This window comes from Astatotilapia calliptera, chromosome 3, assembly GCF_964374335.1.
Source record: "Astatotilapia calliptera chromosome 3, fAstCal68.1, whole genome shotgun sequence".
Classification (NCBI taxonomy): Eukaryota; Metazoa; Chordata; class Actinopteri; order Cichliformes; family Cichlidae; genus Astatotilapia; species Astatotilapia calliptera.
Window position 1 is genome coordinate 71306981 of NC_137424.1, and position 13937 is coordinate 71320917.

At 41.8% G+C, this 13937-nt stretch overlaps 1 protein-coding gene across 1 annotated transcript; it reads left to right on the forward strand.

Annotated features, from left to right (window-relative positions):
* Positions 1-322: 322 nt before the first annotated feature.
* LOC113010730 (uncharacterized) lies at positions 323-12413 on the forward strand. Its single transcript, XM_080299050.1, has 7 exons — positions 323-625; positions 705-950; positions 1028-1219; positions 1366-1455; positions 6058-6153; positions 8470-8553; positions 10669-12413. Exons 1-7 carry the CDS (start codon positions 604-606, stop codon positions 10710-10712), a joined length of 774 nt encoding a protein of 257 aa, XP_080155176.1. The 5' UTR covers positions 323-603; the 3' UTR covers positions 10713-12413.
* Positions 12414-13937: the final 1524 nt, after the last annotated feature.

The window sequence follows — 13937 nt, forward strand, 5'->3', positions numbered from 1 at the left end:
TCTGGTTTAGTACGAGCAGCTTTTTGCTGACCTGGTTTAGATCCACGTTTCCTCTGACAGGAAGATCAAACTGGGCTGTAGGCGACACAACATGGAGAGTTTGTTTCTGTCTTAGAGGGAAACATCAAATAATACAAAGTTGTTCTGAGTGATCACCTTTGTGTGTTTATGTCAAATCAACCTGAGTGTCATTTCTCTTTAGTTCTGATCTCACTGCTGAGCTGCACAACAAACCAAGGTCAGTAACCTTCTTCTGTCACAGTTTAAACCTGATAAACTCTGACAGGTTTTACACATTTGGATTAAAACTTTCAGTAAAGATCTCAAAGACGTGATCATCAGTTTTTCATTTTAACCCTCACAGCTCGTCTGACTGTGAGTCCCAGCAGCTCTCAGTTCTTTGAAGGAGACTTTGTGTCTCTGAGCTGTGAGGAGGACGACAGCTCTGCTGGATGGACTCTGAGGAGAAACGCAAGCAATGGACAGAGGACTCAGTGTGGAGATGGGTGGGGAAAAGCAGCTGGTTCTTCATGTAACATCGATGTTTTCACCCATGACAGTGGAGTTTACTGGTGTGAGTCCAGAGAGGGCCCCATCAGTAACATGGTTAACCTGACAGTCACTGGTAAGCTGAGTGTGTGGAGTTAGTGTTGATGAAGCTGTGTGTAAATGGATGAAATGCTGTAGTTTGTCTCTGTGTTGAGGTGGATCAGTGATCCTGCAGAGTCCTGTCCTCCCTGTGATGGAGGGAGATGACGTCACTCTGCTCTGTAAAACAAAGACCACTCCCTCCAACCTCCCAGCTGCTTTCTATAAAGATGGCTCCCTCATAAGCAACAGGACTTCAAATAATATGACCATCCAGCATGTTTCCAGGTCTGATGAAGGCCTCTACAAGTGTGACATCAGCGGTCATGGAGAGTCTCCATCCAGCTGGATCACTGTCACAGGTGACACACTCACCTGTCTGTGTTTCTGCAGGTTCAACATTCACAATAAACTAATGATTACATGTTGTTTATTTCAGGGAAACCTACAACCACATCTCCATCTACTCCCACACCTGTATCTACATCCACCTCTATCCCTACATCAGCTACTCGCCCTGGTTCTTCTGTTCTTCTTCATGTGTTAATCTCTGTTGGATCAGTGTGCGTTTTGGTGCTACTGGTGTTACTGGTTCTACTGGTGAGACAATGTAATCACAGAAAACCTGAAGGTGAGACTTTCTGATCTTTCATGCAAGGAATTTGATTTGTTGAATAATCTAAACATTTATTACGATTACGTGTTAGTGTTTATATTGTGTTTCTGTGCAAGTAACTTTTCGTTTTTCATACAATACTTATTACTGTTAAATTTCAGCAGATCAAGACAAAGCTGCACGAGATGGTGTCACATACAGTGATGTCAAAATATCACATCGCAGACAGCAGCCTGTGAAACACAGCAGAGGTAATAATGAGGGACGTTTGGTGGGGATGTGTGTTTCCAGTGTGGAGAAAACTGTGTTTATAAAACGGTATCACTTGAAATTTTGATATTTTGGAAGAGTTCAGAGAAATGCTGAGTGGAAAACTACAACACTAAGAACCAATATTGATGCTGTTTGAGTGACAGTTTCTGTAACATGTAATTGTAGTAAACATGTTGGTCAGTGAACTTACAAGACTGTATATCAAAGATGGAAGAGAGCACCATGACTTCATATACTGGTTTCAGAAACTAAAAGTTAACATTTTTTAACAGCATCATGTTAGCTTTTATAGCCAGGAGAGACTCTATTTATCAGCTATCAGCTAATGTTAGCTAGCTTGGTTATCAAGCTTCTCCATAGACTGTATGAGACAAACAGAAAGGGACTGATAGCTGCTAATTAGAGCTCAGTAACATCAAAATAAGATCCTAGAATTCCACTCAGCAGAGGTGCAGTTCAGGGACTCCAACAGACAAATAGGCCACACCAAGGGCTTGGATTTGGCATGGATGGTAATTTGATCTCTTCAAGTAAAGAAAAACAAAACCCATAGAAAGAAAAAAAACGATCTGTCAATGTCTCAATCACCCAGCGGTGCAGAAAGAGTTAAATTACGTTCTCTACTGGAGTACTACATCATGTGACAAATATGGCCAATGTGATTGGCTGTGCCTCTCAGGGAGCTCTGTTTAGTTTTAGCAGCGACAAACCTGCACTGAGAAGACCTGCAAGGAGGAGAGGAGGATGGCAGCAAAAAGGAAGAACCTGGATATAAGAAAGTATTTTTCAAAGAAGATAAGATAAGATAAGATAAGATAAGATAAGATAAGATGACCTTTATTAGTCCCACAGGTGGGAAATTTGTTTTGTTACAGCAAAAGTGCAAAGTTATGTAGCAGAAATTAGAAAATACTGGAATGCAATAAAATAAAATAAAATACTATATACAATAGAATAAAATAGAAATACAAATACTATATACAACTGAGTAAGAAAATACAAAAGTACAACTTTGTCAGAAGAAGAATTGTACAAGAATTGCACATATAGCAGTCTTATTGCACATGTGAGGGTTTGATCAGCTGCAAAAGTCATTGTTGTGGAGTCTGACAGCAGTGGGGAGGAAAGAGCTGCGAAATCTCTCCGTCCCACACCGTGGGTGCCGCAGTCTTCCACTGAAGGAGCTGCTCAGTGCTGTCACAGTCTGCTGCATGGGGTGGGAGATGTTGTCCAACAGTGATGACAGCTTAGCCGCCATTCTCCTGTCACTCACCACCTCCACTGGGTCCAGAGGGCATCCTAGGACAGAGCTGGCCCTTCGGATCAGCCTGTTCAGTCTCTTCCTGTCCCCGGCAGAGATGCTGCCGCCCCAGCAGACCACACCATAAAAGATAGCAGAAGCCACCACAGAGTCATAGAAGGTCTTCAGCAGTGGGCCCTCCACTCCAAACGACCTGAGCTGCAGGTACAGCCTGCTCTGCCCTTTCCTGTAGAGGGCGTCTGAGTTATGAGTCCAGTCCAGTTTGTTGTTCAGATGAACACCAAGGTACCTGTAGCTGTCCACAGCCTCAATGTCCATACCTTAGGTGTTCAGTGGTTGCAGTAGAGAATGCTTGTACCTGCGGAAGTCTACCACCAGTTCCTTGGTTTTACTGGCGTTGATCTGGAGGTAGTTCAGCTGGCACCAGTCCACAAAGTCTTGGGTCAGACCTCTGTACTCCTTGTCGTCCCCATCAGTGATGAGGCCGACTATTGCAGAGTCATCAGAGAACTTCTGCAGGAAGCACTGGGTGGAATTGTGGGAGAAGTCTGCAGTGTAGATGGTGAAGAGGAACGGAGCCAGAACCGTTCCCTGTGGGGCCCCCGTACTGCAGACGACCCTGTCCGACACACAGCCCTGAGTCCTCACATACTGTGGTCGGTCGGTGAGGTAGTCCAGGATCCAGGTAGTGAGGTGATGGTCCACTCCAGAGTTCTCCAGCTTGTCCTTCAGAACCGAGGGAAGAATAGTGTTGAAGGCACTGGAGAAATCAAAGAACATGATTCTCACAGTGCTTCCAGCGGTCTCCAGGTGAGCGAGGGAACGATGTAGGAGGTGAATGACGGCATCATCCGCTCCAATGCCAGGCTGGTAGGCAAACTGAAGTGGGTCCAGTGATGAGCTTGTTAGGCGCCGAAGCTGAGCCAGGACCAACCGCTCCAGGGTCTTCATCAGGTGGGATGTCAGAGCCACCGACCTGTAGCTGTTGAGGTCCTTGGGGCGTGAAGTCTTTGGCACTGGTACAACACAGGAGGTTTTCCAGAGCTGTGGGACTCTTCCCAACCTCAGGTTCAGGTTGAAGAGGTGCTCCATCACCCCACACAGTTGGTCCGCGCAGGACCTGACGACCCTCGAGCTGATGCCATCTGGGCCCGCTGCCTTCTTGGCTTTAATCCCCCTCAGTTCCCTCCTAACCTGGGTGGTTGAGAGAGACAGGCTGGAGCCTTGTGTTGAGTGTGTATTGGATGCTTTTGTTGGGGGTGTTGAGGAGTGAGCAGGGTGAATAGAAGTGGTGTGAAGTGTCTGAGGTGTCAGAGGTGGAACAGCAGCAGTGGGGTGGATGAGTCTGCAGCCGATGTTGCAGACTGCCTCATGGCTGAATCAAATCTGTTGAAGAAATGATTCAGTTCATTTGCCCACCTCAGATCCCTCCCAGGCAGAGAGTTCTGATGTTTGTGGCCTGAGATGGTTCTGAGGCCTCTCCAGACTTCAGAAACTATGGCTGTAATGTGACAAAATGTGGAAAAGTTCAAGGGGGCCGAATACTTTTGCAAACCACTGTAGTTTACAGAGGCTGTTAAAATTATATGTTGGTGACACAATAATTTCACCCCAATGGTACTGACATATTCATAGGGTTAATTTTTGAGACAAAATATCATGAGGTAGTCATGAGTAACGTCATTTTTGCGGAAAATGTACTTTTTACTTGTAGGCCTTAAAAGCCTACACTGGTGTTTTTATAAGTCATGTTTGACTTTCTGAATAGTTTCTGGGATGCTTAGAACTCAAATTGCACTGCTGGAAATATTTTATTTTGATGCACATGCTGCTTTCTTTGCAAATTTGCATCGTTTTTCGTTTTTCCTGCAGTATATAAAAATTGGTGTATCTCAAAAATAAAACTATGAAGACACTCAAAATAAATTTCCTGTTGTTGTAAACTATGTTTTGCAACTTTTTTGTATTTAAAGTTTTGAGGGATAAACCTCTTAACCCTGGAGAAACCATGGGGTCAAATTTGACCCCATGGTTTCTCCAGGGTTAAATTTCTCCAAGTAGAAATATATGTTAAAAAAAACCAAAAATGATTTTCAATTTCTTTGTAGTTTATTGCACTTTTTTGCAATTTATGTCGTTACTATGGACTTAATGCAGACATATTATTAAAATTTGGGCTATAACTGTTGTATTGATGTATAGCAACTTGAAATGCTCCCAAAAATGGCACTGCAGCATGTAAAAATATAAAGATGAGCTCTGGCGGCCTTGGTTCTATGGTAGGTGTACCTGATCTATATGTTATATGGCTGAAGTAAACTAAAGCCTAAAATACTTAGTCATGTGTTTAATAGTATTTTAACATTATATAATTCACATATAAAATTGTAATTTTAAATGGTTTAAAAGCAGGTAGAATAGCATATGTAGGCAAGTATATTTACTTCTCTTTTTTTTTTATCAAGAAGCGAAGACAAAAGGGGGGAAAAAAGAAACAGGGAAGGTTTCATTGGTTGAATCATCCATCCTCACCAATGCCAAAACCAAATCTACACCCTTGGGCCACGCCCCTAATTATGCAAACTTTAAGCCTCAATAACATTTAAACAGGTCAGTTATAACAACAATCACCTCATGCACAGCAAATGAATATCAGTCTGTCTGTAGATTTTCACACCATGTTAAGTTCTGTGTGTGCTGAACGGTGTGTTTGTCGTCTGTGGTTAACACTAACGAGTCTGCCACTGTTTCTGAGAAAGAAACGATAAGAGCTTCATCTGCAGGTGTTTCAACACAGAGGTGTGAATGTTAAATAGAGGAAGAAACACGTGAGTTATTTGTAAGAGTATTTCTGTAAACTCACACAGGTCAGAGACTGTTATCATATTCACAAAATATGAAAGACTTAATTATTATTGTAAATTTTCTATTATTGTAAACTAATTTCCTGCAGTATTGTTCACAGTTTTCCTTTTAAGATTTACTCTTTCATATTTATGACACCAGCATCTTAAATTTGTTCTGCCTCTCTATCTAAATTCTGAATTTATCTTTTATAAAGTCAATAATTTAACAGTTTGTCTGACGTCCTGTTATTCTGATCAGCTGACATGTCTGGCATTCAGTTCGTCCTTTATCAGGTCTCTTTACCTCACATTTTAATTCATGTTGAACTATTTTAAACTTGTAGAATAACCTGAGCAGTAACTGAAAACACTCTGAGTGTTTCATATAAAGATTTGTGAGTGGCAGCAGTTTCATGTCTGTTATCAGCTGTTCTGTCTGCAGTGACGTCCTCTGTGTGTGTTTTACTGTGCAGACACTGATCCAGCTGCAGTTTACTCAGCAGTGAGAACTGAAGACGTCACTTATGGAAAAATCATCACAGACAAGAACAAACGATCACAGATAAGAGGTAAAGCTGCTCTTCTTCACTTCTGCATAAAAACGTCCTGATGATGTTCACGTGGTTTTTATCCTTCTGTGTTTGAGTGTGCTTCTGCAGTCGCACAACTTCAGCTGCAGCTCACACACAGGTTGTTAAAAGGATGACTTAGTTGTCAACATGAGTCCTATAAATAAGGCCAAACAGACCAAAGAGTGTTTTCAGCTACACTGTCCTTTAATTCAATTTTACAACATTGTATTTTAGTTTTTGCAAACCACAACAGAATCTTCCTGTTGTTGGCTGCTCTCAGTCTGAAACTGCAGCCATGTTTATCTGCCTGCTCGTTTGGAGCCACCTATAAGCAGCTCTTTAAGTTGACAAAAACTAAGCATAGATTTAGAGGAGACTGTAGCTGCGCCAGAGTTGTGCAATGATCTGCCCTTCCACGTTAGGCCTTGTCTCTTTCTGAGTTTAAAACTTTCACACTTTTTAAGAGGTTGACTGTAATTTTTTTCTAATTCTCTATTTTGAACCTGATTGACTTCATTTTCTGTTCATGCTTTTTGTATATGAACAGCACTGTGTGAACCCTGGTTTATTTTAAAGGTGTTATGGTACGAGTCTGACAACACTGATGAGAACATGTCACCTTTCGTGCTTGTGTTTAGTGTGTCAGTCTGCACTGAGAGAAGATGGCGGCTTTGCTTTTAACACAGACACCTCACAAATCTATCCTTTCACTGATTGGCTCACAGCAAAGGTGCTGAGAGGAGAAACTGTGACGAGCAGTTTATAAAAAATCCCCACTTACCGTGTGTGCGATGCTTCATTACAAATACTGTTTACACACAGTAAGCGCTGCAGTGATTAAACATCTTCTTCTTTGTCTGAACACAAAATATTTAATGATGAGAAGTTTCCACATTACTAAAGCTGCTTCTTTCACACGAGGATGGACTCTTGCTGCACCAAGGCCCAATGTTGGATTGAAGGATTCTGAACTGTGAATTATTCCCAATCAGATTTTCTGTGGAACATGAAGCTCAACTTAAGTTTCCCACACTGAAAGTTGGAGCACCAACTTCCCCTGAGTTAGTAATCCAAGATGGCAGCACTGAATGTAAACAGCAGTAAAAGTGTAAACTTTAAATCTGTCCTGTCCCTGCTGTGTGTTGGTGACTCACTAAATAATCCAAACACAGAGCAGTGACCAGGCTCTATTCATTAAATGTTTTATGAGGACAAATAAGTCAGTATTGTGCTGTTTGCTACTGATACCTGAACGGCTCTAAGAACCAAAATAACTCCTTTATTTTTGTCTCTTTGGCTGTGAAGTGTCTGGAGCCCAGCATTAGTCTGATACCAGCTGCAGCACAAACTGCTTCAGTTAATAAAAGTGCAAGAAGGTGTTTGTGGTTCACAGCAGAGGTGCAGAGAGGAGAAAAAAACAGTGAAACCCTAAATACTCCCCCACCCGCCTCGCACACAAGTGCAGCCTCAGCATCATGGAAACTATTTAAAAACTGTAAACTATATAATGGATAAAAACTAATGAACAAAGACTAAAGCAACCTTTCTACGTTCTCCCAAACTGCACAGCTCCTTAGTGCACAGAGCTCATTCATGTCAGCACTGACTGGTGACACAGCTCTGCAATAAAAACTGTTTTCCAGTCTGTTTGTCCTTGTTTTAATCGTTCGGTTCTGTCTGTCTGATGGTAACAGTTCAAACATGAGCACAGTCCAAAGAAGCCATGATGATGATATTAGCCTTTTTGAGGCAGCAGGAACTATGTAGGTCCTCCAGAGTTGGGAGAAGCCATCCAGTAACCCTGTGGAGCTCCTTTTTCTGTGCAACAGCAAAACCACACACAAGCAATACACTAACATGTGGAGCCATGGTATGGGGATCTTCCTGAGGACCCTCAGGAAAGTCTCTGCTGTGATGTCTTTACCCAATCCGTGTTTAGACCCTGGGTCATTTCTGCCTGAAGTAAACTTGCAGAAACAGGAAGTCCTGACCCTCTCCTCGTGGTCAGTCGGTGATCAGGTCGTTTGTCCTGGACACTGTGGTGTCATCAGGGTTCATCAGATTATAGAGCAGGGGCTCAGCACACAGCTCTGTGAGGATCCAGTGTTGAGCTGCAGGGCTGTGTCGGCCCACTCTGACCCACTGTGGGTGTTGACAGCAAGTTATTGATCCAAAGATACCAGGTGTGTGGCAGTCACAGAAACACACACAGTGTGTGTCTGACTATTATCTGTAACATGTTTTGTCATAGCTGTAATGTGTCAGCTGTTCTGTCTGCAGTGACAGTGTGACTGTGTGTGTTTTACTGTGCAGAGACAGATGCAGCTGCAGGGAGAACTGAAGACGTCACTTATGGAAAAATCATCAAAGAGAAGAAAAAGCGATCAGACATGAGAGGTAAAGCTGCTCTTCTTCACTTCTGCAGTCAGGTATTTTTTAGAGCTAAACATTAGAGTGCTAATGTTCCCCTGGAGCTGTCCTGGACACGTCAGGGGATAAAACCTTGGGATCAGGAGGAAGATGACTCCATGTGATCTCATGACCTGGTGGAGCTCCTACCTCCGTGTTCATAGTAACTGAGCTCTGAAAACAATGTTTGGAGATAAACTCTAATAAGAAGTTTGTGCGTAACTAAAGCTGCTTCTTTCACAGTGAGGATGAACTGAGGTGCTGCACCAAGGCAGATTAAAATATTGTAAACTGTGTCCAAAGCTGCACAGACAGACAGGTTTCAGAGTCTGCTGGTGGTTCCTGTTTTTTAAGTAAATGGCCTGTATTTGTATAACGCTTTACACATCCAGTCATCCACCCATTCACACACTGGTGATGCCAAGCTACATTGTAGCCACAGCTGCCCTGGGGCGCACTGACAGAGGCGAGGCTGCCAGAGACTGGCCTCTGACCACCACCAGTAGGCAACGGGTGAAGTGTCTTGCCCAAGGACACAACGACCAAGACTGTCCAAGCTGGGGCTCGAACCAGCAACCTTCTGATTACAAGACGAACTCCCAACTCTTGAGCCACGAAGTCTCACAGCTCAGCCTGTTGAGGTGGAGAGAAGAGAGACTTAAGCTGATGAGCTCTGTGGGTTAAAGGTTTGAGTTTTGTTTATTTCATCGATGTCTCACAGCTAAACTTTGTGGAGCGTGGAAGTGCTGTAACTTGTTGCTGAGATGGTTTCCAGTAAAGTCTGACTTACGTGTTTTCAGCTTGTCAAACAATCTCTGCGGTAAAGTCTTGAGCAAAGTTTGCAGCTCGGTTGATGGCACCTTTGTTTTTCTCAGAAACACTTCATAGTTCTATCCGATCAGTCATTGGTTCACAGCACAGGTGTTAAGAGGAGAAAAAAAACTGAAACCCCCATCAGTCATTAAAGTACTCCACCACTCAACTGTGCAATGATCCATCACAATAGTCATGACAACTACTGAAGAAGTTTACAAAGAAAAACACCTATAAACTCACAAGTTATCCAAATTGCACAGCCCCATGAAGCACATGTAATGTCCACATGCCTAGCACGGGAATAAAAAGGGTAGAAGGACACCAAGAGCCCTTATCCACTTGGACCTACTCAGGTCACCTCGACTTGGGGTTTTCATTTGGTGGAAGTCCCTGGTACTGTTTATTATTATTATTATTATTATTATTATTATTATTATTATTATTATTATTATTCTGTTTTTAGCACCTGCTAGAAGCCAGAGTTCTAAGCAATCTGAAAAGAAAGAACAAAAGAAAAAATAAAAGAGTCTCAGGGGAAAATATTCTTCATGAGGACCCTGCAGAAGTTAAATCTCTGCTTTGCCTTCTTAACCACACGTTCAGGCTCTTGTTGTTGTAAAATCCCAGAAACTGGACGTCTGTGACCTTTTCCACACAGTTCCTGCTGATAATTACGTGCTTAATCACAGTGAAGTCCATGGTCCTGTCTCGTGTCCTGGACATTTTGGGGACCAAGTTGTTGTCTTTAAACCACTGAGACAGTCGCTGGGTAGACTCATTGTCCCCAGAAATGACAACCATCACCGTGAGTCAACTGCAAATCTGATGAATGTGTTGCTGGTCGCAGTGATATGAGAAGAAAGTATGGAGCAGGGTGCTCAGCACAGCTGTAGAGGTCTGAGGTCATACTCTCACCCTCTTTGTGCATCCTGATGGGAAGCCGTCGATACAAAGTCATAATATGTGGCGTCATTTTCACAAAAAAATAAAATTCTCTAATAATAAGACGGAAACTTTGCTTAAATATGAGAGCGAAGCTGGAAGCAGCAAATCATTCATCTTTTAAAATGTGACTTAATGCACTTGCTTAACAAATTGTTGCAGCTCTGTGGGCTCCAGGCTCAGTTCTGTGAATCAAACAGGCACCTAAAGTGTGATTTGTATCTGAGCTGGTTCCCAGTAAAGTCTGAACTGGGACTGTGTGTGATGCAGAAAGGTTGGAGGTCTTTATTGAACTGCAAAGCTTGTAATCATGTTTCCTGTTGTTTGAACTGTGTTTGTGTTCAGACTTTAAACCAGAGCCAGACGTCGTCTACTCTTCACTGAAGTAGTCCACCAGTCCAACCACTGATGTCCAGCTGCTGGTCTCTAACTGGTCCTCCCAGCACCTCAGAGCAGAGGACATCCACAGATTTCAGAGATTTTTACATGTTTCACTTTCATTTCTCTGTTAATTCGACTCAAACAAGTCATACTTCCTTAGTCTACGAGAAACAAACCATAAAGCAGCTGACATGAAAAAAACAACAGATTTAAAAGTTGTCAGTTTCTGGTAGCAGCTGAAATGTTTTCATGAGTAAAAACTAATTTTTTCTCCTTTTTGTATTTGTTTGTTCAAAACAAAAACAGCAAAAAAGCCTAATTAAAATGTTACAATTACCAGTAAAAGAGTTGAAAACCCGGCTTCTGTCACCACGTGGTCGCCACTGAAAAGGTTTTTTTTTAAATCTGCTGCCATCTACTGGCTACACTGAGTGTTACAGCAGAGCGGCTGCTTTATAAATGAAAAACAGAACAAGAAACCAGCGTTACTCTGCCATCCAGAGGAAATATCTGGCTGTGCATCATGTTTCTGAGATTTTTACAGTAACCTCAGTTTTCTTTGAATTCCATCCTTTTCTTTTGGATGTTCCCTTTACTGGTCTCCATAGTGACTCGTCAGCCTCCATCCCAGCATCCTCCTCCTCCTTCTAACCAACCCTCTGTTGTATTTCTCTTCTCCTCCTGCCTGCAGCTCCATCTTCATGGAACGCCAGGACTGCCATAATGAATTAATTAAATACACCATTAAATAATTACTTAAATGTGGCAATAATGAATTAAAATCAGAAATAATTAATTACATAAATATTTACGACACATGTAATTAATTAATTATTGCCACATTTAATTAACTATTTAATGGTGTATTTAATTAATTCATTATGGCAGTCCTGGCGTTCCATACATCTTCACCACCCTTTGCCCAGTATATCCACTCTCCTTCCTCTGCACACGTCCAAACCATCATAACCTTTTTACGTCTTTAAGATGTGGCTGTAGTTTAGCTAACTTGATGTTTTTCTGTTAGTATGTTGACACAGGTGGACAGTTCCAACCTGCACTGAACACTCTGTTATAATTGTGATGGTTTTATAATTTAATTTTCTTAAATTTCACACATGGCATCACATCTGAGTAGTGTTTACCTGCCTCGTCCATCTTTGTCACAGCTGCAAAATGAAATAGATAAACACCGTGGAGCATGATGCAGGGGCTTTATTTAAGAGGTCAGTACAGGTTAGGTGTCAAAGCAGGTTATTTATTCAAAACTAAAATTTGTTTTCCCACTGTTGTGTAGTTTTCTCTCAGTGAGAAAACTACAGGATACAATGATATGCAAGGCTCTTAAATTTTACTTACAGTAGAACATAGAAAATATCAAATTATTAATCTGAGATTTTTGTTCTGTTTCAAAAAAAATATGAACTTATTTTGAATTGATGGCAGCAACACGTCTAAATCTCTGGATCCAACATGCAGGCAGGAAGTAGTCTGAACAGGGCAAGCAGCATAATTAGTAAATAAACATACTTTTTGAGGGCCCATGTGGACCTAAAATGTGGACACTGACTGTAAGGATGTTTCTGACTAAATTGCTCTCTAGTGCCTGAGACCAATTCGGAGCTGCCCTGTTTTGCTTTATTAATTTATAGTTCTGTTCTACTTTGTAATTCGTGTTCTCTTTATTAGTAAACCACACTGACACAGCACTTGACTCTCTGTAATTCTTACCTGGATGATAACTGGAACCTGTAAAACTTTATAAGAAGAGGTGGACGTCCACTTAGTGGCACACTTTTTACTGTGGAAACAAAGGCAAACAAGAAAGGATGAAGAAATAAAAGATAATAAACACTAAATCTGAACTCGTTATGTGCTGCGAGGGTGTCTGAAAACACTGAATATAAAAAGTTAAAAATATAAATATTAACCTGCAGCTACGGTGGCCCTGAGAGGCCAAATGGACTGCAATGGACTGTTTTCTTAAGTTGCAGGTTTTTTCCCCGTTCAATGCCTACAGTCTACAGCTAATTTCAAACAACTGCTGTGATATTATTGGCTTAAAAAACAAGGTCGACCTTCTGGGTTTTTTTCTTTTTAAAAAACAAGTTCATATTTGACTTAAATTCACTTTGCAAACATTTCATTTCTCTTTCACGATGTTTATTCCTTCTTATTTAAACTTCCAGCCTTTTGTGTGACCTGTGAAACCTCAGTTCACACAATCACCAACAGGGGGCAACGATGAGCTGACCTCATGGGCCAAAAGGTCACATTGATTATGAAATCGCTCCAATGCGACACTTTTCCATCTGTTCAGATCCAAAATAACTTCTCAGTGTTGTGTAATGATTCTTCATCCCCAGCAGACGAGAGAAACGCTGTAACAAGAAGGTTTTACCGTCTGTGTCAGTTTCACTTCCTCCTTCCTGTGACGGTGTGAGGCCTGCATCAGCACCACACTGCAGCGGCAATGATTGATAACACAAACACTCAGACAAACATCCTCAGCAGCCTGATAACACAGTGTGAAACTACCCACAACTGTGACACAATCAATTTGTCTTCATTGTTTCATAAAACCACAGAAAGATTATGAAACAACCTCCGTCTGAGGAGTGACACACCGAGACATGAAACACACCGAGACATGAAACACACCGAGACCCGAAACATCAGAGCTGTGAAATGTAGAGAAAGGGAATTCCCGACATACACTGAAGGGGTTAAATCTGTAGATGGTGCAGGAGGAGAAGCTGGAGATGACTGATATGCAGTGATGGGAATAACGGCGTTACTTTTTTCAGTAACTAGTAATCTAACTAATTACTATTCCTATCGTTACAACGCAGTTACAGTTACTAACAAGAAAATGTGGTCCGTTACTATTTTTCAACAAACAGACGGTTGAAGCTGTGTTCAGCTTACCGCATCATCACGATCACTGTCTAGCACATGATCAACGGTTAATTACGGTACCGGCCGGAGTACCGGGAGCAGTTTGGAAGAACAAAAAGACGCGGAGACTGTTCTAAATTGTCATCCCAAACTAACTCAAAGTTTATTCTTTTGTGCAGCAGTTTTTATAGGCAGAAGGGTTCGTGTGTCAACAAGTTTCAAGTTACAACCATATAAGGAAGTTCCCCCTAGCTCTGAAAGGGGCCTTCTATAATCTCAACATACCTTTGACAGGTCCGTTAAACACTAGACAGTTAGAATCCTTTAGTGATATA